This window comes from Tursiops truncatus, chromosome 8 (genome assembly GCF_011762595.2).
Source record: "Tursiops truncatus isolate mTurTru1 chromosome 8, mTurTru1.mat.Y, whole genome shotgun sequence".
In the NCBI taxonomy this organism is placed as follows: Eukaryota; Metazoa; Chordata; class Mammalia; order Artiodactyla; family Delphinidae; genus Tursiops; species Tursiops truncatus.
This window is the reverse complement of record NC_047041.1, coordinates 40277233-40301522: the sequence shown is the minus strand read 5'-3', so window position 1 is coordinate 40301522 and position 24290 is coordinate 40277233. Positions and strand designations below refer to the sequence as shown.

General features: G+C 42.9%; 1 protein-coding gene across 2 annotated transcripts in view; it reads left to right on the top strand.

The window, feature by feature from the left end:
• FAT3 (FAT atypical cadherin 3) overlaps positions 1-24290 on the top strand; it is a 560923-nt gene that overhangs the window by 397956 nt on the left and 138677 nt on the right. For both annotated transcript variants that reach the window (XM_073808321.1, XM_033862147.2), the window contains exons 4-5: positions 15010-15324; positions 17649-17859. In XM_073808321.1, coding sequence (XP_073664422.1) covers positions 15010-15324; positions 17649-17859 — 526 coding nt within the window. The remainder of the gene's footprint in view (positions 1-15009; positions 15325-17648; positions 17860-24290) is intronic.

The following is a 24290-nucleotide window of genomic DNA, read 5'->3' as shown; positions in this document are numbered from 1 at the left end:
TTGCCCTGCAAACCTAGGTTGAATTGCTGAGAGGAGAAAAGCTGTGTTTCCTGAGCTGGTAGTTAGAACAGTGTCCTTATCTTTGCATTAAGCCCTTACTGTGGAAAGAAAGACCAAAAATCCGGTGCCTGGAGAGTGTTAGAGCTTACAACCAAATCACAGCATCAATGGAGCTAAGGCATGAGAGTCTGCCAGCATAAAAGTAACGTAAGGTGTGAGGTCCGGTGCTGTGAAATAGAGGGGAAAGCTACTCATATACACTTCCCATTATAATTCATACCTAGTGGATTCTGTTTCACAGAGAGGGGAGCGTGGAATCATGTATTGATTGACTGAGGCCTTGGTGTCAGGGGAATTGCGAAATAGGGCAGGGGGATTTAGTCCCAGGGGTGATGTGATGTCACACCTTGGTTCCTGGCAGAACTTTCTTAATGGCCCACATGTGAGCACACAGGTTGGACCCATCTGTCTGAAAGGGGGAGTTAGCACACGTGTGGTAATCCCCATCCTTCTAAATAAACTTTGAGGAGGTGTTTAGTTCCTGCTGATAGGGAAGATTAGAATCAAGCAAGTTTTATGAATAGAAAATGATGAGCGGATGAGCCTGGAAGGAAATGGAAATGTGATGAGATTAGTAGCTGATGTATACCTCTCTGCAGGGAAAGAAAAGCTTTAAGAGATGTCAGGCTGGGAAATACTTTATTTCCTGAAGTGCGAAGAAGAGATTTGGACAAAGATGTAATATTAGCAGCCACTGCCCAAGTGAATCGGTCAAGGATCTTTCTTAAAAAGCTGCCATTTAGCAGTTGCTGGGTCTACACGTGACAAGGAAAAGATGCCTTCATTGTCCTGAGATGCAAGGTTCAAACGTGCATTTAACCAACAAATACGTACTGACCACCAACTCTGCGCTAGCACTGCTCTAGCCCTGGGAGTGGCTCACAGACCTGTGGGAATCAATGCCCTGCAGAAGACAGACCACAGGCGCACTGTCTCTGGATGGACTGTGAGCAGATTTTGTCCTGGGGCTTCCCAGTAATGTGGTGTCTTTGGGCAAGGAGAAAGATCACAAAAATGAGGAGTATGATTCAGTGGCCTGAAGACCTAACTTCCATGGTTCCATGGGTCACGGAGCCCCTCTGGTTTGTACCTTTTCAAAAACAACTTTTTAGGAAAAGCAAACTTTCTGAAAGACAGTTCAGAGCAAACTCTCATTAGATTTTTCCAATCTGTTCCCCAAAGATTGGCAATCCTAGCATTTAGTGAATGGATTTTTTTTCAATTGAAGTGTAGTTGATTTACAATATTGTGTTAGTTTCAGGTATACAGCAAAGTGATTCAGTTATATATTTATATTTTTTTCAGATTCTTTTCCATTATAGGTTGTTACAAGATATTGAAGATAGTTCCCTGTGTTATACAGTAAATCCTTGTTGCTTATCTATTTTACATATAGTCATGTGTATCTGTTAATCCCATACTCCTAATTTATCTCTTTCACCCCCCCTTTCCCCTTTGGTAACCATAAGTTTGTTTTCTATGTCTATGAGTCTGTTTCTGTTTTGTGAATAAATTCATTGTATTATTTTTTTAGATTCCACATATAAGTGATATCATATGATATTTGTCTTTGACTAACTTCACTTAGTGTGATAATCTCTAGGTCCATCCATGTTGCTGCAAATGGCAACATTTCATTCTTTTTTGTGGCTGAGTAATATTCCATTTTGTATATATACACTGTATCTTCTTTATCCAAGTGAATGAATTTTCTCGTTTCCATGACTTTGTCAATGGCTTTCTCCTATTCTCTTCAGAAAACTGCTCTATTCCATCCAGATTCACCTCTTCTTAAATCTTAGCTACCTACCTGCCTTCCTTATTTCCTTCCTCCCCTTCTTTCCTTCCCTACTTCACCGCATACTTTAATGTTTTCTTCCTCCTTTTCTTTTCCTTCCTCTCATCTCTTCCTCCCCTCCCTCCTTTCTTTCCTTTCATTCCTCATCCCTTCCTTTTTAAAAATTTCAGATAGAGACTCTTCCCTTATAAAACAAACCGTTCTCTAAATGTATTCAACCTAGTAACTATACATCTCCCGAAATACCTGAGAGTATGTCCCTCAACTGTACCTAATAGATAGCAACATGGGATAGGGAATGCAGCGTGGGAAGGGACCAGGATACCTTCCCATCCCCACATAGTTTCTTAATGCCAAATTATAGGTCAAATAAGAGGAATTACATGTAATAAATCTAAAGGCAGATAGTTTATGGCTGGTTTTTTATTTCTTTTCCTCCTCCATGGAAAATATCAGTGATACTGGGGGTTTCAGAAAGTTTATCTTCAAGAGTAGCTCCTAGGGCTTCCCTGGTGGCACAGTGGTTGAGAGTCCGCCTGCCGATGCAGGGGACACGGGTTCGTGCCCCGGTCCAGGAGGATCCCACATGCCGCGGAGCGGCTGGGCCTGTGAGCCATGGCCGCTGAGCCTGCGCATCCGGAGCCTGTGCTCCGCAACGGGAGAGGCCACAACAGTGAGAGGCCCGCGTACCACCAAAAAAACAAACAAAAAAAGAGTGGCTCCTCCTTTGAAACCTACCCTCTAATTTACTGTTTGCTCATAGTTTCCTTTCTAGAAATGGCAGGAAGCACTTGTCTTCCCAACAATGCAGGAGTCTGAACCCATAGGCACACAGGTCTGAATTCCACCCCCTGCCTTGGTATCAGCCCCTGATTATTATTTGAGAAGGTCATTCTCTGTTGCTTCACTTGTGAGGAGGAGATAAAGTTGTTTTCAACCTCTCCTCTGCTATCTTGGGTAGATTAAAGATTTAATGTTTGGGAAACATTTTGAAGATAAAAAGTAAACATGAAAAGTAAACATAACATCTACTCTAAACACATTTCTTTTATTGTTTCAAGAGTCTAGCATTTTGAAAAATACCTAAATTAAAGCCTCGGCCATATTGAAATCACACAGATATTTATATCTGGGAATTTATGAATGTATGCCTCATTTGAAACTCAAAGGGCAGCTTGAAATTGTGGAACTAATCTCTTGGAAAGATTGAGGTTATTGCCAGTAATATGATGTTGGGTTAAGAAGCTCATTGGTCTACACCCATTTCCTCATCTGTAAAGTGAGCAGATTGAGGCAGAATGGGGTCTAAACTCCACGTACTCTTGAATTCTCTTAACGTCTAGTGACTGTGCTTTCCTGAATATAATAGAGGTCAGGAAAGAGACTTTCTCCTACCCTGAGGTTCTGCAATACATATGGCGACATGGCAGGGATAAGAAAATACTCAACAGTGGTCCTTTCATCCATTTGCCTACCTGTGTGGTGACCATAAATGGAGACACCCAAGCACAGGTAAGTGGTAAAAACTGTGCTATCCACAACTGGTCCTTGGTGAAAGTAGATAGGCAACCTCACCAGAATTAACTGTCAGCGGCACCAGCATCTAAAATCTTACCCATGGAAAGAGTGTCCTTTGAATCCAGTGACCTCCAGGCATATTGTGTTAGAATATAATCAGATCCAAGAGAAGGGTGACATTATTTGTAATTTATTACAGGGCTTCCTAACCATTTTCCCTTTATGGTGCACATAGAAGATGATAACATTTGTATGATACCTTTAGGTAAAGGGAAAGGCCAGCCCCAGTTAGAGATCCAGCTGTAAGAGGTCACAGGCATCTACTCAGGAGTTAGGAGGATCAAATATTGCAGCACATCTGACACTGACTTGCCTCATGTGGTTGGAAACTCTGCCTTAGTTTAATTGGCTTTATCTTTAGAGTTCTTCCTTGCACAGAATCTATTAGCCAGGTCTTTAGACTTTTGATAATGAAACGGGGGGGGGAGGTAAAAATAACTCTCCTTTAAGCTTTGTCTTCTGCTTTAGAAAAGTATCAGGTGCTGAAATAGCTCAGACCAATCAGGAGACTCAGAAAAAGGGCACAGAGTACTTCGGAAGAAGGAAGGGTATTGCCAGATGGGCAGAAGGTATGTGGCAGCCAAGTCGGGAGGCTGAGATATTTGGGATTTGGGGCGTGTTCAGCCTAGACCGTGGCAGATGGGTCGGTAGTAACAGCACTCTGGATGATTTCATCCTAGATGTGTGAGGCCACATCCCACCTGCGGTGTAAAGAGTGAACTGTTGATGCCTACTGTGGCCTCAGGGTACAGCTGCCAGATTGGAGCTGCCAGGGCCCACGTGCCATAGACTTGCCAGCTTTGCTCAAAGCTGAAACGATGGTGCCGAGGCCAATGAAAGGGCATGTTCCAACCGTGTTCACAGGAAGGGGTTGGGACGAGCATTTAGATGAGAGAGAGCATGGGGTGGTGGTTAGGGGCACAGACCCTGGCCCAGGTTGAATCCACTTTACTTTCTAAGCCTCTTTTTTTTTTCTTTTTCTTTGATGTGGACCATTTTTAAAGTCTTTATTGAATTTGTTACAATGTTGCTTCTGTTTTATATTTTGTCATTTTGGCTGCGAGGCATGTGGGATCTTAGCTTCCCGACCAGGGATCGAACCCGCACCCCCTGCATTGGAAGGCGAAGTCTTAACTACTGGACCTCCAGGGAAGTCCCACTAAACCTCTTTCTGATCTGCCGTGTGGGGATAATTATCCCACCTTCCCCCTGGGACTGATATAAGGATAAATGAGTTAATATTTATTAAGGACTTAGAAGAGTAAGTGCACAGAGTAAACACTAATTGCCTGATGAGTAAGAGATAACAGAAGTGGCCACTGGGGACCACTCAGTTTCACCCTCCCTCCTCCCACTGCCTTTATCAGGGCGAGGGGCGTGGCGAATTCTGTAAGAGGGAGCTGAAGGTGTAGACGTGTAACAAAATAGTAAGAGAAGGTGCAGCTGCACGAAATAAGTCTTGGAAAGCTGAAAGAAGTTGTAGCCACGACCCATGACCTGGTGGCAGTCTTTCAGCAATTGAGAACAGGAAGGGTGCCACAAGGCAGGAGACGAAGATGATCCCAATTATCAAAGGAGGGAAAAGCTTGACTCTAGAAGCACAGCTACGAGCTTGATGCTGATCCAAAGCCACACTTGGGGAGGGAATTTTAAACAGATGGTTAACAGATGCTTCTACACAGGACGGGCTGCTCAGGATAGGGAAAAGAGCAGGAGCTGGGACGCCAAGCTGACTGGGGTGCAAACCCACGTCCCGTCACTTACTGGCTGAATGGACTTGCAAAAGTTACATCGCTTCTGGGTCTTATTGTCTCCAGCTGTAGAATAGAAATGGCAGTGTCTCCAGGGTTCCTGTGAAAAATCGTGCTAATGTAAACGATCACACAGAGGACTGAGCAAAGCAGACATGCAGTCAGTGATATCCGTGTAACCAAAGAGGCAGCGGAACACAAGGTTTAGAAGAGAGATCGTGGCAAACTTTTCTGTAAAGAACCAAATAACAAATATTTTAGGCTCTGTGGCCCATACAATCTCTACTTCAAGTACTCAACTACACCTTTAAAGCAGGAAAACAGTCATAGATAACATGTTCATAGATGGTATGAATGGGTGTGGCTGCAACCCAATAAAACTTTATTTACAACAACAAGTGTCCAGATAGATTTGGCCTGTAGTGTGCTGATCCGTGGTTTAAAATCAAGCAGCTAGGAATAAATCAAGGCCTTGCCACGATGGGCAGTGTGACCTTGGACAAGTCCATAAATTGAGTTGCTTTGTCTATCAAATGGCTTGTAATAGTAGTACCTATCTCATGAGAGTGTTTGAACTTCGCAGTACGCGGGCCTCTCACTGCCGCGGCCTCTCCTGTTACGGAGCACAGGCTCCGGACGCGCAGGCTCAGTGGCCATGGCTCACGGGCCCAGCCGCTCCGCGGCATGTGGGATCTTCCCGGACCGGGGCACGAACACGCGTCCCGTGCATCGGCAGGCAGACTCCCAACCACTGCGCCACCAGGGAAGCCCCCTAGTAAGCTTTTGATACCTGCTTCCTGTCATCGTTAGGATTATCCCAGTAACCTAGGATAGGGAGCCAAAACCTCCAGTAAGATGAAATTGAATAGGAATGAATGTAAAATCCTGTACTTCGGCCTTCAGAAGGAAACCACACACTTATAGTTTAGTGCTTCTCATAAGAAAAAGACCTAAATGGTTTAATTCAATCATGTCACAGAGCTGTGTGACAGGACTGCCACTCAATATAAGTAGAGTCATGAGCTGAATAAATGGACTTGAGATTGTCTCTAAGACTACAGCAATTTACACAAGTCTGAGCAAGGTTGATATGCCATTGTTTTGTCCTGGCCATCGTATTTTAAGAAGGAAGCTGGTATATAAGAAACCATCCTGACAGAGGCAACCAGTATAATGAATAGCAATTCATTATACATAATGAATGACCTGAGAGAACATTACATGAATTAGAATTTTTTCAGTCTGGGGTGTGGATTCTCAAATATCCTTAAGGATTTATGAGTATGGTAGTTTTAAAATATAGCTCCCAAATTACTTGACCCTCTTCTCATCTAGAGGTGGGGTTTATGACCCCACCTCTTGCATCTGGACTCGGGGACTGCTGGCCAACAGAATATGCTCAGAACCCAGCCACCATGCTGTGAGGAAGCACAGGCCACACAAAGAGGCTACTTGTAGATATTGGGCCCGTTGACCTCAGCCCCAGCTGAGGTCCCAGCCAGTGGCCACCATCAACCCCAAAAGACTTGTTTGATGACCACAGGCCCAGATACCTAGGACTTGAATTGCATGAAAGATTCCACACAAGAACTGCTCCATTCAACCCCTAGAACAAGGAGAGTTAATAAAAAGATTATGGTTATCTTAAGCCACCTAATTTGGGGTTACTCAGCAGTAGATACCTGGGACAATGTGGGAGAGGAATTTGAGTTTTTCTGTAGAGTTACCAAGAGTAAAAGTAGTCTATAGGAAGCTACAGTCACTCTAGGCTAAGAATAGGTAGATAGAAACAGGTTCAATAAGAAGAAGAACTTTGGGAAGATTGAACCTATCAAACAACAAGTGGACTGCTTCATAAGGGATTAGTTCTTCTTATTGAAAATATCTAAATTAAGGCCAGATGATTGCAGGTCGGGAACACTGCAGAGGATTTGCGGCATGGGGGAGGGGTGAATTTGATAGGAATCCATGCTCGCTGGTTGGTTGGTTGGTTGGTTGGTTAATGTCCCAATTTGCCTAGAAAAAGGCACTGGATGAATATTTTATTAATTCATTTAACAAATATTTATTGAATGCTTATTACATCCACCGTTGTAGATGCTCAGGAAATATCTGTGAACAAAAGAGATGAAAATCCATGCATATACAGAGCTCATATTCTTAAAGAGGGAGACATGCAATAAACAAGCTTATATGTGAAGTGTATATAATATATCAGATGATATAAAGTGTCAAAGGCAAATATAAAGTGGAGCAGGGGGGGAGATATGTAATTCCTGAAGAGAGGTTTATCATTTTAAATATGGGGGAATTCCCTGGCAGTCCAGTGGTTAGTGGCCTGGAAATAGCCATTTTTGGTAAATTAAGGGCTGAAGAGAATGACAGAATTGAACTCTTCATCTTAGAAATATTGAATATATTCTCAGACACTCTTGTAATCACTGGGGACAAGGCAGTGGACGAAACACAAGGTCTCGGCTCTCAGGCAGCTTATGTACTTATATTCTACTACATGGAGAGGTAAAACTAAAATAAATACATCAGGCAGTTTCAATGATTGAGAAACATGGCCTTCCAACAGCTGCCATAACTCCAGAATTCTCAACGTTCACGCATTTTTGGTCCTATAAAGCTCTTGCATCTTCCACGGATAGACTTAACAACAGGTTCCTCTTTGTAATTTTGTCATCATAATGCATTGGGCCATGCTGATTGCCTTCTGGCTCTGCCTGGTATTCACAGACCACAAGGGTATCATAGAAAATTGAAACGGGCTGTGCTGTCCTTTCAGGGGTACTGTGTTATTTCTGGTTCCTTTTGTTAGCTGTAAATAACTAAAGAAATTAATCTTTCAGAACTTTGATTAATTGCCAAGCCACTGACTATTGATCAATGATGAGAACAGAAAATCTAGGTTAGGGTGGCAGAGTGAGAGGACACATGGATAGTTTCTAAACAATGGCTAATTCCTTGCATCATTAATGAAAAATGATGCAGAGGAGGAGATAATGGGGATTCATCTCAGTTTGGCTTATGTCTCCAGTGCTATTCCTCCTTCCATATAGGCTAATTCCACGTGACGGGCTGAGGTCTAGGGTAGCATGAAGTGTGAAGTCTGAGGAGCTGACGGAATTGTCAACAATTAATATTCCAGGTACCAACATGGCTGGAGACATGAGTGGGTCTAGAGGAGTGATAACGGACCTTAAGACTTTGAGTTAGTTCAGTTCAGCAAACGTTTATCAAGAGTACACTAGTTTCCAGGAAAGAGATGAAGAAAACAAGGTTCCTACCTTCGAGTGGCTCACAGTGTCCTGAAGGAGCCAACACACAAATAGATCATTTGAGTAAACTGTAGACAAGTGTCCACAGTGGCAAGCACAGTTTTGGAAGTAGCTAGAAATCGTTATGAGTAATCATGGGATCGGCAATGTCCTCAGTGACGCAAGATGGGTATGAACCCCAGAGTGCACAGTTAAAATTGTGCCTACCTCTACCTGACCCCCATTCAGAGAATCATAAAGCACTTGAGAGATCTTACGTTATCAGTCTCTTCATTTCCTACAGGTAAAGAAGCAGAGACCCTTCACTGTCTGAATGTTCTCTCCATTTATTATCATAGGGAAGAGTTTGGGGTAGATTAATTCTCAGTTTCACTCAACAACATGTATTTGGCACTTAGAACTGTCCCAGGTGTCAGAACAGAGCAAGGAATGAGATGGTCCCTGACCTCAAGTTGCTCATGGTCTGGAAGGATTGAGCGCAGACCAACAAGCAAACAGACACATAAATTGTAAGATGATAATTAGCATCCTGGAACTATGCACATAGTGGAGTGGGAACAAGGTGAGGGCGTCCACAGCAGTCTGCAGGAAGCAGGAATGGCTTCGCAGAAGGAGTGTTTGAACTCAAGCTTCTGGAATGAGTCAGGCGTATTCCCAAAACAAAGCCTTCTATGTAAACAAACAGTTATGCAGAGGAATGGAGGTGTAAGAGCATGGCATACTCAGGAACCCCCAGGCTCACCGTGTAGCTGAGCATGGAGGGTGGAAAGGGGCAGGTGGCACATGTTGAGAATCAAGGCAGGCCAGATCCTCAGCCTCAAGGAGCCCCTGAAAAAATGCTGTGCAGGTCAGTGACATGATCAGATTTTTGAGGAAGAAATAACGCCTTACAACAAAGGTGAAGGCTAGAGGCAGGGAGACCAGGAGGCCCCTGTGGGAGTCCAAGCAAGATGCAAATGAGGCCTGTCCCAGGGCAGTATGGCAGAAGAGATTGGCGTGAGGGGTGCACGTGAGAGATGCCTGCTGGCCTTCACATTTGCTTGGATGTGGATAGTTAGAACAGGGACACTAGATGGATGTCCAGGATTCTGGTGCAGACCAGTGTGTGAGTGAATGTGGGGGGGTGGTCATCACTGAGACGACACAAGTGGAAGAAGGAGGAGGTTTGAGGATAATGATTTGTCTGTGACTTTTGGGGGGTTGGGGTGCATGTGAGAGGTCCACAGAGAAGATTCCTGGGAAATAGTTGAACGCATTGGCTTGGAGGTAGGGAACGTGGTTTAGACACAAGAGTGCATATCGGGGAATGATCAGCAAACAGGTGGTAGTTAAAGCCTTGGATAAGGAAATGGAGGCGTTATGGGTGGAGAGGCAGCTTGGGGTGACTTCATAAAGGGCCTTGAATGATCTACGAAGGCTTTACAAGGTGAGACAGCTTTGGCTAACGATCTTGTCCAAATAGTACCTGAGTTAGAGTCTAATTTATTAAATAAGTAAACATGGAGCACGGCTTGACACAAAGGTGAGAGCAGTGAACAAAAAGGCAAAATCTGTTTTTGCCCTTATGCAGCCTATCAGCTTGGTGGAGAATGTATTTAATTAATTTCCACAACCGTAAGTGTTGCAAAAGAAAACTATAGGGTGAATTAAGAGTACATAATTCAGGAGGTGGAGAGAGTGGGGGGCCGGCGCTTGGTCTGTGAAGTCAAGGAGGCGTCTCTGAGGAAATGGCATTTCAGCTAGATCCAAAGGATGAGTAGGCAAGATCCAGTGAAGGGAGGGGGAGAGGACGGCATGTGCAAATGCCCTGAGGTGGAAGACACTGTGTTGGAGCACCTGAAGGATGCCCACGTGGCCTGAGGGAGCATGAGAGCTGGTACCCAGGGTGAGGCGGTGATGTAGGTGTGCCTGCTTCCCATCTCATGCGTGGAGGCTGCTTCATGAGCCTCTGCAGCTGCCACCCTTCCCTGCCTATAAGCAGATACCTCGAGGACCTGGGTTTTTAAATCCAGGTCAACCCTGAAAGGAAGCATCTTTATAGCAGCACAATCCTCAGGTGAGCAGTGAACTGCAGCCAGGAGGGCCTCTCTGTTCCTTGGCAGCCACCTGGCCCTGAGGCAGCCCCAGAGCTCCACCTCGGAGCCCACTGCAGGGAGTTTGTTGACAAGCAATGAGGAGGTGATTTTGTGCACGGTAAAGACAGCGAGAATTGTCTGGATTTGGAAAAGGAGCCGTTCAAGCAGTAAAGAGAGGCAGAGGAGTTGAGCGGCCAAGAAATCAACATGTTTTGGTCAACACAGCTCACCTGGGAGTATAACATTTTAGTTCAGCAGCAGCAGTAAAACATGCCTCTCCAGAAATTACCATGTCCAAGAATTAGCTCAAGAGTCAAAATCCAGCCTTGGCACCTAATGGCCTGACGTGTTTCTTTTGTAAAACATAACAAACCAATTGGGAAAATAACCTTGGAAGGAAACTGGATGGATTTTTCTTTTTTTTACACAGAAGGTTCTTATTAGTTATCTATTTCATACATATTAGTGTGTATATGTCAATCCCAATCGCCCAGTTCATCCCCCCCCCCACACACACACTTTCCCCCCTTGGTGTCCATGCGTTTGTTCTCTACATCTGTGTCTCTATTTCTGCCCTGAAAACCGGTTCATCTGTACCATTTTTCTAGATTCCACATATATGCGTTAATATACGATATTTGTTTTTCTCTTTCTGACTTACTTCACTCTGTATGACAGTCTGGGTCCATCCACATCTCTACAAATGACCCAATTTCATTCCTTTTTATGGTTGAGTAATGTTCCATTTTATTTATGTACCACATCTTCTTTATCCATTTGTCTGTCGATGGACACGTAGGTTGCTTCCATGACCTGGCTATTGTAAATAGTGCTGAAATGAACATTGGGGTGCATGTGTCTTTTTTTTTTTTTTTTTTCTGTACACAGGCCTCTCACTGTCGTGGCCTCTCCCATTGCGGAGCACAGGCTCCGGACGCACAGGCTCAATGGCCATGGCTCACGGGCCCAGCCGCTCTGCGGCATGTGGAATCTTACCGGACCGGGACACGAACCCGTGTCCCCTGCATCAGCAGGCAGACTCTCAACCACTGTGCCACCAGGGAAGCACGCATGTGTCTTTTTGAACTATGGTTTTCTCAGGGTATATGCCCAGTAGTGGGATTGCTGGTTCATATGATAATTCTATTTTTAGTTTTTTAAGGAACCTCCATACTGTTCTCCATAGTGGCTGTATCAATTTACATTCCCACCAACAGTGCAAGAGGGTTCCCTTTCTCCACACCCTCTCCAGCATTTGTTGTTTGTAGATTTTCTTATGATGCCCATTCTAACCCGTGTGAGGTGATACCTCATGGTAGTTTTGATTTGCATTTCTCTAATAATTAGTGATGTTGAGCAGCTTTTCATGTGCTTCTTGGCCATCTGTATGTCTTCTTTGGAGAAATGTCTATTTAGGTCTTCTGCCCATTTTTTGATTGGGTTGTTTGTTTTTTAATATTGAGCTGCATGAGCTGTTTATATATTTTGGAGATTAATCCTTTGTCCGTTGATTTGTCTGCAAATATTTTCTCCCATTCTGAGGGTTGTCTTTACATCTCATTTATAGTTTCCTTTGCTGTGCAAAAGCTTTTAAGTTTCATTAGGTCCCATTTGTTTATTTTTGTTTTTATTTCCATTACTATAGGAGGTGGGTCAAAAAAGGTCTTGCTGTGATTTATGTCAAAGAGTGTTCTTCCTATGTTTTCCTCTAAGAGTTCTATAGTGTCCAGTCTTACGTTTAGTCTTTAATCCATTTTGAGGTTATTTTTGTATATGGTGTTAGGGAGTGTTCTAATTTCATTCTTTTACATGTAGCTGTCCAGTTTTCCCAGCACTACTTATTGAAGAGACTGTCTTCTCTCCACTGTGTATCCTTGCCTCCTTTGTCATAGATTAGTTCACCATAGGTGTGTGGGTTTATCTCTGGGCTTTCTCTCCTGTTCCATTGATCTATATTTCTGTTTTTTTGTGCCAGTATCATATTGTCTTGATTACTGTAGCTTTGTAGTATAGTCTAAAGTCAGGGAATCTGATTCCTCCAGCTCTGTTTTTTTTTCCTTCAAGATTGTTGTGGCTATTCGGGGTCTTTTGTGTCTCCATACACATTTTAAGACTTTTTGTTCTAGTTCTGTAAAAAATGCCATTGGTAATTTGATAAGGATTGCACTGAATCTGTAGATTGCTTTGGGTGGTGTAGTCATTTTCACAATATTGATTCTTCTAATCCAAGAACATGGTTTATCTCTCCATCTGTTTGTGTCATCTTTGATTTCTTTCATCAGTGTCTTATAGTTTTCTGAGTACAGGTCTTTTACCTCCTTAGGTAGGTTTATTCCTAGGTATTTAATTCTTTTTGTTGAAGTGGTGAACGGGATTGTTTCCTTAATTTCTTTTTCTGATCTTTTGTCGTTAGTGTATAGGAATGCAAGAGATTTCTGTGCATTAATTTTGTATCCTGCAGCTTTACCAAATTCATTGATTACCTCTAGTAGTTTTCTGGTGGCATCTTTAGGATTCTCTATGTATAGTATCAGGTCATCTGCAAACAGTGACAGTTTTACTTCTTCTTTTCCAATTTGTGTTCCTTTTATTTCTTTTTCTTCTCTGATTGCCATGGTTAAGACTTCCAAAACTATGTTGAATAATAGTGGCGAGAGTGGACATCCTTGTCTTGTTCCTGATCTTAGAGGCAATGCTTTCAGTTTTTCACCATTGAGAATGATGTTTGCTTTGAGTTTGTTGTATATGGCCTTTATTATGTTGAGGTAGGTTCCTTCTACGCCCACTTTCTGGAGAGTTTTTATCATAAATGTGTGTTGAATTTTGTCAAAAGCTTTTTCTGCATCTATTGAGATGATCATATGGGTTTTATTCTTCAATTTGTTAATATGGTGTAGCACACTGATTGATTTGCATATATTGAAGAATCCTTGCATCCCTGGGATAAATCCCACTTGATCATGGTGTATGATCCTTTAATGTGTTGTTGGATTCTGTTTGCTAGTATTTTGTTGAGCATTTTTGCATCTATATTCTTCAGTGAGATTGGTCTGTAATTTTATTTTTTTGTTGTATCTTTGTCTGGTTTTGGTATCAGGGTGATGGATTTTTAAAAGAAAGCAAGAACTCCTACGAAAATTCATCTGAAGTCTATTAAATCCATTCTCCTAAGCTGCTTGTAAAAGAAACCTAACTAGATTGCAGTTCCATTTTTGTAAAAAGCCATAAATTTGTTTTTCCACATTTTGGGCCTTTTTTTCCCCTCATTTTTCCTGTCAGGTTGCTTCATTAGGTGGAAAACTGGATGACCAGAGGCTGTTATTTACTGTTGTTTTTCTCCTATTGATGCTGAGTGCATCTTTATGTTCCTTCCAGCCTCCAAATATGTATTTTGAGGTAATAAGCTGTCTTATTCAAGGTAATGATTTAAAAATTGAGTAGAGGTTCCTCTAGGTTTTGTGGTTAAACACAATATCAAGAATTGCCAAAAGTTCAATACCTGACTTTAGGCTTCATAATAATGAGACCTCAAGCCTCTGTTTTCTCACCTGCAAAATGCGAGTAAACAAAACTGCCCCACTTACTGAGGAGAGTGTTTTTGGAAAATGAATGAGATAGTACATGGAAGAGTGCTTATATGGCCCCATCTGCATATTAAGTATTAATATGATAATAATTATCATCACTATGACCAAGAAGAAGATTATTCACACTAAAACTCAAAGACATTTTACATCTGCCATGCAAATTCCTTATCTACATATTCTTCTTCTTTTCTCTCGTCTGTCAATTTTCACAGACACGCATAAGAATAGCATCTCAGATATGGAAAGGGGTTGGCCATCCCCCCGACTTCCCACAGAGGAAAAAAATTATTTTGTGACTGTTAAAAACATATTTTAACTGTCAAAGGTGCTTACAACCAGCCATCAGAATTGTGAAGTATACATCAGAGTTTTCCTTTTGTTTGGTGACAATGTAAAAATCACAAATTTTACAGGAAGATGGAAAAGAAAGAAAGGAACATGAATACTGAAGGAATTCGAATGCTGATAGCAGTTCCCAAGAATTAGATGAAATACCCATGGGTTAACATATAATAAAGGTTATATTGTTTTTTGTGTCTGTTGAGGGGAGCATATTTTAAGTCTACTACAGCTATATAACCTGACACATTTCATAAAGTCAATCCTATTTCTTCTCCCTCTCCACTCCACACCACAATAAGAGCCTTGCCTCCTTCCTGCCCTTTCAGCAATGATTTCCATGACTGGATTTAGGGCCTTCCCTGCTTTTATGGATGAACTATGAAGAGTTATGCATTTGACATGAGCTACAGGAATAAGAGAAGTTGAGATGCCCTAAGGCACAGAATAGACCTTTCATGAGATGGCAGGGGAAAGAGTGGCGAAAAACGTTTCTCTCTTTTCTAATTGTAAAATGCTTTCTCTTTCAAAACTCAGGTGACTGTGACAGATGGTGGTTTTTCTCCAAAACAGTCAACCATTTGGGTGGTGGTTCAGGTTTTGGATGAAAATGACAACAAGCCCCAGTTCCCAGAGAAGGTCTACCAGATCAAGCTGCCAGAACGTGACCGGAAGAAGAGGGGAGAACCCATTTATAGGGCTTTTGCATTTGATAGAGATGAGGGCCCCAACGCAGAAATTTCCTACAGTATCGTGGATGGGAATGATGATGGAAAGTTCTTCATTGACCCTAAGACTGGCATGGTTTCTTCCAGAAAGCAATTTACAGCAGGGAGTTATGACATTCTAACGGTAAGATTTTTTTGAACCTCAATAACATTAATGCGGGGGAGGAAGTTATTTTCTTAGTCATGTATATTTTTTAAGCAAAAAATCTCTGGGGTAAAAAGTGCAGCCACACAACAGTGGAAGGCTACTTTCTGTTTCAGTGATATTCTTAATGAGGCCATTTCCTTTGGTTGTGTCCTATCAGCCAAACTCCCCATTCCCAGTACACAGCCTGCTCCATCATTTACTCAATTACACTTCCTGTGGCCCCAGATCACTTCAAGGTACTGAGCATAGATGTAAACTGAGGGGAGGGGAATAGCAGAGTGACATAACCTTCCCACCACTCATTATGTCCTGAAAATCTCCCAAAGAAAACAACTCTTGTAATTGTTGACAATGGGTTAGAACATGAATTTAGCTGTATAAATTGTGAGACACAAATCATAGCTAGGCTCATTCTGTAAAAAGTGAAAAAACTTAAGTAAAAACTGACTAAATTTTTCATTGTTAGAAACTTAAAAATTAAACCAAACAAGAGCACCATCTCAAATAGAGGCTTAAACTCCCATATCTAAGGTGCCAGCCTGCACTCCCCACCCCTAACCACTTTAGACTTGTAATGCCTATGCCCAAAGGGGGACTGCTTAGCCTCACAGGTGATGGACACTTCCCAGGGTCTCAACAACTGTCAAGAGTTAGCACCATCTTCCATCCTTCTCTTAGTCTTCAGCCTTGTCCACTGTGAATGGTCAATCCTTTATTATTTTAAAGGGTAGTCAGAGTGCATTTACTTATCTTTGTACTCCTATGGTCTGGACTTGGATTCCTTTCCCTGCTCAGTAATGTATCCAGAAGAGTGGGCAGAGAAAAGAAAATAACGATAATAATAAAAAACAGCCCTGTTTCTACCATTAGCAGCTCTCATGTAATATGTGCTGTTGCAGTTGTGTGAGACTTGCCAATGGGAATCTTTGAGGACTGGATGGATTGCAGTGGATACTGTTGGTACCCTGTCCAGATCCCCATTATCAGGCTGGTGCAGACATCCCCCAACTGTTGTGAGTGTTGGCTGCTAAGGGCTCACAGCTGCCCCCTTCTCCAGAGGGTCATCCTTGGCTGAACTTTTTGGCCCAAGAGGTTCCACACTCCTACCCCAGCCCAGCAGCCCACAGCCAATAACTACTAACTGACACCAGATATAAAAGTCCAACCTCCTTGCCTCCAGGTGGATCCAACACTTTGATACAATTATTCAGAGCTCCCTTTGGGATCAGGCTGAAGTTAGACTTCAACTGAGACCACACCCTTGCTTAGCATCTTCCCCGTCCATCCTGCTTTCTTCACTCCCTTTCTCCTGAGAACACTTCCTCCTGAAACCATTTGTACACAAATCCCTATCTCAGACTCTGCTCCTAGGAAACCCTACCTAAGACATCTACCTTCAAGCGTCCTTCATCTCACAGGAATTTTCTGGGGTAGAGTGTTCATCCATGAACATAGCATTAGGGAGCTATGAGTTGTCACTGTTTTTAAAGGCTATAGCTATTAGCTATGCACCTAAAAATGTTTTTATTGATGTAATATTTTTAAATCCATTTTTTATTTTGATTTTTAAATTTCTGTCATTGATGTCTGCTTGTCGGACTTAACTTCATTCCCCCCCACCCCACCCAACACACACATTTAAATCCAGGACACCACAGCTGTTAACCCTGCATATCTGAGCAAGGAAACATGCTTTACTCAGTCCTTATATCAGACCATAAAGAAGAGTCATTAACACCCTCTTCCTTACCCCACTGGCTCGAGGAGCCCATGTTTCCACCAAGAGAGGTCTCTTTCACCTCTTCAGAGTTAGCGTAACTGAAGGGCCTCTGAGACGAATTTTGCAAGGCTGATGCCTTTCCCACACTCCCTCCCATTATCCTCCTGGAATCCTATGTGACAATTCTATGTGTCTATGTGATGCACTTTGTTCCCTTTCCAACACTACCACCAGAGGTATAAGGAATCAAATTAGCTCTTGCTACTCATGTAACTATCATTCGTGTCCGTAAAACACTAAAATTTGTAAGTGCACCATTTATTTTTCAAGTTTTCCACATCTGCAAGGTTGGCAGTGATTCAAATCACCTTCTGGCAAATGTGGTGTGGGCCCCCTACATGACCAAGTTGTTTTCCCCAATTCCTGAGCCCATTCTCTCCAGATCTCCATTGTCTTCTTCCCCTTGCTGGCCCTGTGATAAGGAAGGACTCTCAGCCCAACAACATATGAGTGACAGATCGAGACTTCCACCAGGATCCGGGCTCTAAGACAGTTTTCTGTTCTCTCCGTGTGTGAGTAGATAAAGGCAGTGGACAATGGGCGCCCTCAGAAGTCCTCCACGGCCCGCCTCCACATTGAATGGATTAAGAAACCACCTCCTTCACCTGTACCGTTGACCTTCGATGAGCCATTTTATAACTTTACAGTCATGGAAAGCGATAGAGTCACCGAGATTGTAGGGGTGGTGTCTGTGCAGCCAGCTAACACCCCTCTGTGGTTTGACATCGTTGGTAAGTTCGACTCCTCCAGAGCAGTACTGGGCAATGTAATCATTGACTGTTCAGAGCAACTAACAAAACAAACAAACAAAAAACACAACGATTAGCACTAAGATTAAAAGATATATAGTGCTGGAATGCAAAAGAGCCAGTAAAATGAATAATCGACCTGTGCTTTCATTCTGACTCTGTAGCTAAGCTGAACAGAAAGTGCTCTCTGGCTGGATTTTCCATAGTACGTTATTTACTGCAATCTTAATGTCTTTCTGTGTGTCATTTAAATTCTATTGTCGCACTTGGCTAATCTCATTTCTAAATGTATTGATGGTACTGGACTTGCTGTCCTTCATTTCTCTCTTTTTCTTCACCTTTTTCTGCATTCTGTTCTTTTTTTTTTTTCTGCTCCCGACTGCCCTGCTTCAAGGTGGCAAGCATGCTCGAGAGATGTTCTATATTCTACAGACAGCTTGTGGGCAGAACTGTTCAACAGAAGGTACCCTTAGTGCAAACACATTTGCTAAAATACAGCTATCCAATCTGCCTTTTACGGGTTTTTTTTTTTTAAGCAAATTAAATTACATCTTTCATAACTGCCTGTGACAGGCTGAAGTGCAGCCCACAAATTTCATACATGCCTCTAACAGCTATTGCATTACTCGTATCCAGTGACTCCTTTGTTTGAGGTTTGATGGGTTTGGATTTGGGGCAGGGGTGGGAGGTTGTTTTGATTTCTTAAAAAATTTTTTTGTTCTTTGGTTTTGAGGTATGTGGGCTTTTTGTTGTTTTGTTTTGATCTTTTTGTAGGTTGGTTTAACTGGGCCTTTTCCAATTGAAAATTAAATTCAAGTAGATCCCAACCCCTCGGTTTTGCAGCAGGAGTGCCATTCGTAGACCAGAAGGCCCCACCAGGAGAGTCCCTGGCTGCTGTCCACAATAGGAAGAGCAGGAAATGCAGCCTAGATATATAGCCAGGGAGAGCTTCCCGTGAGAACCGAATACAGAAAGCAGATGGATGCAGGCAGGATAGACCTTGGAAGCCAACCTTTAAATTCCTTGAAAGAAAGCAAGCAAGCACGCAAGGCTACAAAAAGAGAGGGCAAAACAGCACCACTGCCCTCCACAACCAGGCAGCGAGAGGCAGTGGAGAGGAAATAAGTGCTGAGGGCCAGGAAACAAAACGAGGGGAGAGAGCGTGCGTCAGCCCTGGATCTGACACTGCGTCGAGCTGGAGCTGACTTCCCACGGTTCTCCGTGGAAGGCAGCGAATCTAGAGAGCTGGTCTGGGGGAATCATTTCCTTCCACATGTCACTGCTTGGATAGGATGGGTAGGAACCTGCCTCTCTTCCCAGGAATGGCTGGGTCTGGGGAAAGCATTTAGAACATTCCACATCTGTTTCAATGAAGCACAGAAAAAGAACGCCCCATGGCCCCCAATCAAACTTCAGTAGAGGGTCCTCTGAACTCCCCAAAAGAAAGGACTTGTTTTCTGCCTATTTCATTTTATGGAATGCCAGTAGAACATCTGTGTTTTACTTAATGGGCATTAATCACACCATCCCTGTACATGACCATCCTCATTCCCAAGCTTTCAACTCCGTCTTCATTTCCACTTAACGCATTTGAAATGGACCCTCTTCTGATCCATTAAAGATGTCTCCGCTTCTGTCTCTTCTCAGTCATTTTCAGGTCATTAAGTTATTATCCAATGCGGTGTCTTCTTTCTTTGTGAAACAGAGGGTCACACCTATGCATCGTCTGGTTGTCTGTGCTGTCACCTTTGGTGATTCCTTCAGAACCACCCTCAGTCAGTCACAGAAGATGCATCTCAGTCTCAATGTGTCCCTGGTGCACTCATGACTTCTTTTAAATACCTTGAGGAAGAGTACAGTGGAAAGCCAACAGGCTGCAGGGCTCCTGCCATGCTGTCCCGAGATGTGAGAGGAGTTGCCCTCTGCCATCAGCCACCATTTCATCTCCCTCCTCCCCTGACGCTCCAGTTTGCAAGCACCTCTACAGCCTGACAGCACTGCTTCTCTCCTTGTGTGATGCGTGCATGCAACCTCCTGACGTGCAGCACATCCCACCCACCCCAGGATGCCCTTGTTTGCACTTCTTGTCAGAAATCTTGCAAGCACAGCTTTTGCTGATGCTCAGTCTGACCAACCACCTGACCCCAGTTAGCCAGTCACTTTTGCAATTCCTCAGCATCCCTGCATGTGTGTGTATGGTGTGTATAGGTAAGCATGCCTAGTGGTGCTACATGTAACCTTACTTGCATGAATTCCATGCCAGAATTATTAGTGCTAGTGTACATTTTCATTTGTGTTTATCTTAGCTTCAATGTTAACCCTTAAGGTCAAGGTCTTTTCCTCCTGATTCCTTCCTTCTGCCAATGCTTCTTTTGTTGTCCATCCACGGTGAGTGGAATAAACAATGGTGACCGATGGAGATGCCCCAGGCAGCCCATGTGTTAACATTACTGATGCCTCCTGAGACCCATCCAGAGTCAGTGTGACCTTCCACTGTATTCCCAGCCTGAGCAACACAGCACCTTTGACCAAATAAGGACTGGTCCAAGAAGAGACAGGCAGTTGACAAATGAAAGTCCTCACTGGAAGGAGTCCCTTTAGGCTGCTTCAAATCCATATCCAGGAATCATGATCAAAAACATGGCATCCGTTTTCATGTTTCTCCATCTTTATTCCTAAATCTATACTCTTTTTATAGAATCCTCTCAGTTTTAGTACACAAGTACTTCTCTTAATGAAGACCTACTGGGTTGTTCCTCTAGTGTAGATACTTCCATCACAGATTTCACTGTATATCTCGTAACATCTAGTCAAGCTTCTCCTGAAAATTGAACTTACTGGGCCAGATGCTCAAACAGAACATGATTTTATTTCCATCCCCGCATCCAGCCAACATATTAAAATGTCAACTCTTTATTTCACGGCAAAACTACAAACTTTTCCCCGGGTGCTGGCTGCACTCAGAATGGATATGGTCCTCCTTCCAGAAAATCCCCCTCCTGAAAATCCTTTCTGATCTAAGACAGTCATATTTTTTTCAACCTGCTGACAACACCTTTCCCCTTCTCTAAAAACCTATTGTTTCCTTTATCATATTCAGATGTTTCATTCTTACTTTCAAGCTTTCTTGCTTGTTTATCCTTGGCCACTGAAACTCTCTGCTGTCTCTTCCCTTCCTCCTTACCTAAACATCTTCCCTGGCCAGGCTAACATAGAGGAGAGAGGGAAAGTGATTCTCAGTACTTAAGAAACATAGCAGTGTACTGTAGCTGGATAGACACCTATACAGACACTTATGGTTACAGACAATACCACCTCCCGGCCTAACAGTTATAGCTTACAAATGCCATAACTAATGAATTCTCATTAAATCAGCAGAAATAGTGTTCCAGCATGCCTTTTCCCCTGAGAGTATTGTCTCCTCATTTCCATATTTCGAAATCTGCCCGAATCTTGTTTAACTGCATTTCTTTTCCTCCCACCGTGATATGAATTCACAAAAACCATGTCGAGAGCAAGATTTCGTTCCCAAGTCCAGACCCCGCCAACAAGGACCTGCCAGATACTTTCTTGTGCCTCCAAAGACACCACTGCTTACAATGTTACGGAGCTGGACTCTCCTCAGCTTCCAGAAACAGAAGCCCACTTGTAACCGAGTTAAGAAAGCTATAATTAAAAGGAAACATTATAAAGTTCAGCTGTTCTGTGGTTAAACAGCCCATTGCACAGCATGTTCCTTCCCTGTGTTAAAAGGGAAAGAAAATGAAGGGAACAAAACTAACCCACAATCCTTTGTGGCTTTATCACATATCTTCACACTTCTCGGGAGACTATGATTTCAACTCAGCAGCATCTTGATTTACATACTCTCTAATGTGCATGCAATCTGGTCCCTGTATCCTTATCCCACGGGCAAATATTTGTATTGTAAAGATCACCCTTATTACACACTTGAAACCATTCCTCTTTACCTCCAGTTTGATGGGGGAGGCTACCACCCACTTTTCTAGCTTTTCCCCTGACTTAGACTAGAAAAACTGTTTTCCTTGTAGACAGTAAGCACTTAAAATATCTCTGTTCATTTGCCTCACCCAATATGTAGAGGAGAGAAAGCCTGTTCTTTGAAAATAATCCTCTGATGGTACAAGGGAACACATGGGTCCAGCTCTAGCAGAAATACATTTCTGTGTTGCAGGTTCAGAAGCACAGCCTGGGCCCTTAGTTTGTCATAGGTTCCTGCGGAATTTGGGTTCTTGACTGCTTCTGTCTCATAAGCTTATACCCGTCCTTAGACAACCTTGTCCCTAATGGAGCCATCCCTTAATAGGGTTCCATCAAATAAGCAAGGTAAAGTCTTTGATGGTACCCTGACTAGCACTTCATCTCTCTGGGTCTTCTCTAACCTCATGGCCAGATTTCTTTATCACAAAACTCCCCCACACCCCTCCCAAGTGAAGCCATGTCTGTGTCCCATTTTTAATACAGCTCTTCCTCCATCACGATGACGCTTGCTCAGAGTCATCAGTTGACATCATTTCTTCTAATTGGATCCCGAACATGCCTCTCTTTTCTCCATAGCAACAATGTGGTCCATAGGAACACACCTGAAGAGACTTTAGGAAAATAATAAAAAGCCTAAAACAGCTTCGGATATTATCGTTTGTAAGAAAATGAATTTCAAACCAGATTCTAGACATGATTTTCCTTCCTACCACTGTTTCCCACCTCCAGCCTGCATCTCCTGCCTTCCATGTAAATATCCGTTTTAGCCCCGTACTGTGCTTGCTTCATTCCAAGGCAGAAAATTATTCATGATCAAGCCATAGAAATGGTGTTTAGCATTTTTCCTTAAGTTAGGTGTACATGCTGAACTTGAATGAACAGCTTGCGAACAACTCCTGTAATTCATTGAGATTCAGCGGCTCAGTGTTTTGGAAGCTTCTCCCATAGCTCGTCTCCCCTGGTGACTACTAGATTTTGGTTGGTATTTTTACCATCGCACGTAGAGTGGATTGGAATCATAGCTAGGGGAGAGGCCCGGAAGCTTCTCTAAAGGGAAAGCTGTGAGATAGTCAGCATTGGATCTCATTATGGAGAGATGGTGATTCTTTAAAGAAAAGCTTTACTAAATCATGGCCCAACACCCTGCTGCCCGGTACATTCCAGCAGTAGCTGCTGGCTCAAAGTAGTTTCATTCCTGTCCCATTTTTAAAGCTTTTTGGGACACTCCGACTTGCAATGTTTAACTTTAGAATCCAATAGAAATCCAACACGCCTCTCTCGTGCTCTTTGTTTACTCCTTAACACCCGTCTTGACCGAAAATGGTCAAAGAGAAATGTCCCTGACATGAATTCTCTGTTATGTGGGCTGTTCACAACCTCGCTTTTAACCATCTCTGCCTCACACCCCTGCAGCAACGCTCAGGCTGTGACTTCTCTTAATTCCCCACTTTGTTGAAATCAGACCAGCTCCGCAGTGTCCTCCCTCCTCCCCACCCTTTGTTTAGCCCAGCGCTGCTGCCCCAGCACACTCTGGCTTTGCATGTTGTTACTGGCTCTGAGGAAGCACATCTTCTTTAAACAGAATGCTGCTAGTGAAAGCAGACTCCTTCCATTTAATATTCTCACCCCAGATGAATTGGACATGGGTTCCTACAAAATGAAATAACCTTTCAGGCTAAAAGGGAGCCTGAAAACTGAGGCCTGGGGGAGAGAGATGGAGTCGTTCATGAAATGGGAGGCTTAAGTGGTAGGTTATGAAATTGCGGGAGGGTTGATGGTGAACTGCTGGTCCAGATTCTGTATCCCTTGTCAGAAATTCATTTTAAAACTCAGGGAAGATTTGGGGAACCTGGTTTTACATGAAATCTTGGTTTAACTAGGAGCTAAAGCCCTAGAAGTGAGTATCAGAGGCTGCTAGCCTTATTGATGGATGGAAAGACACTCACAGGCTTTCTTTGTCTATCTCCCCTGCCCCTTTCAACTTTTCTGTTCTAGAGTATTTGAAACAGTAAAGGTGAATGGGGGAGATACACACACACACACACACACACACACACACACACACACACACACAGGCAGGAGGAGAGAAAACTGTAAAAAATCACTACCATATTGAGGAGAGTTCCCTGTGCTCTGCCCAGTGTTCTCCAATAACCTAAATGGGAAAAGAATTTGAAAAAGGATAGGTACATGTATATGTATAACTGAATCACTTTGCTGTACACCTGAAACTAACACAGCATTGTTACTCAACTATACTCCAACATAAAATAAAAATTAACACCACCATAAAAGTAGCCAAAAATGTTTTTTGATACAAAAAATGACTAATAAGAAGGTGCACAATCTATATGCCATATGTAAAATGTGTAAATTTTATGCCACTAAGCACATGAAACGATGATGTATTT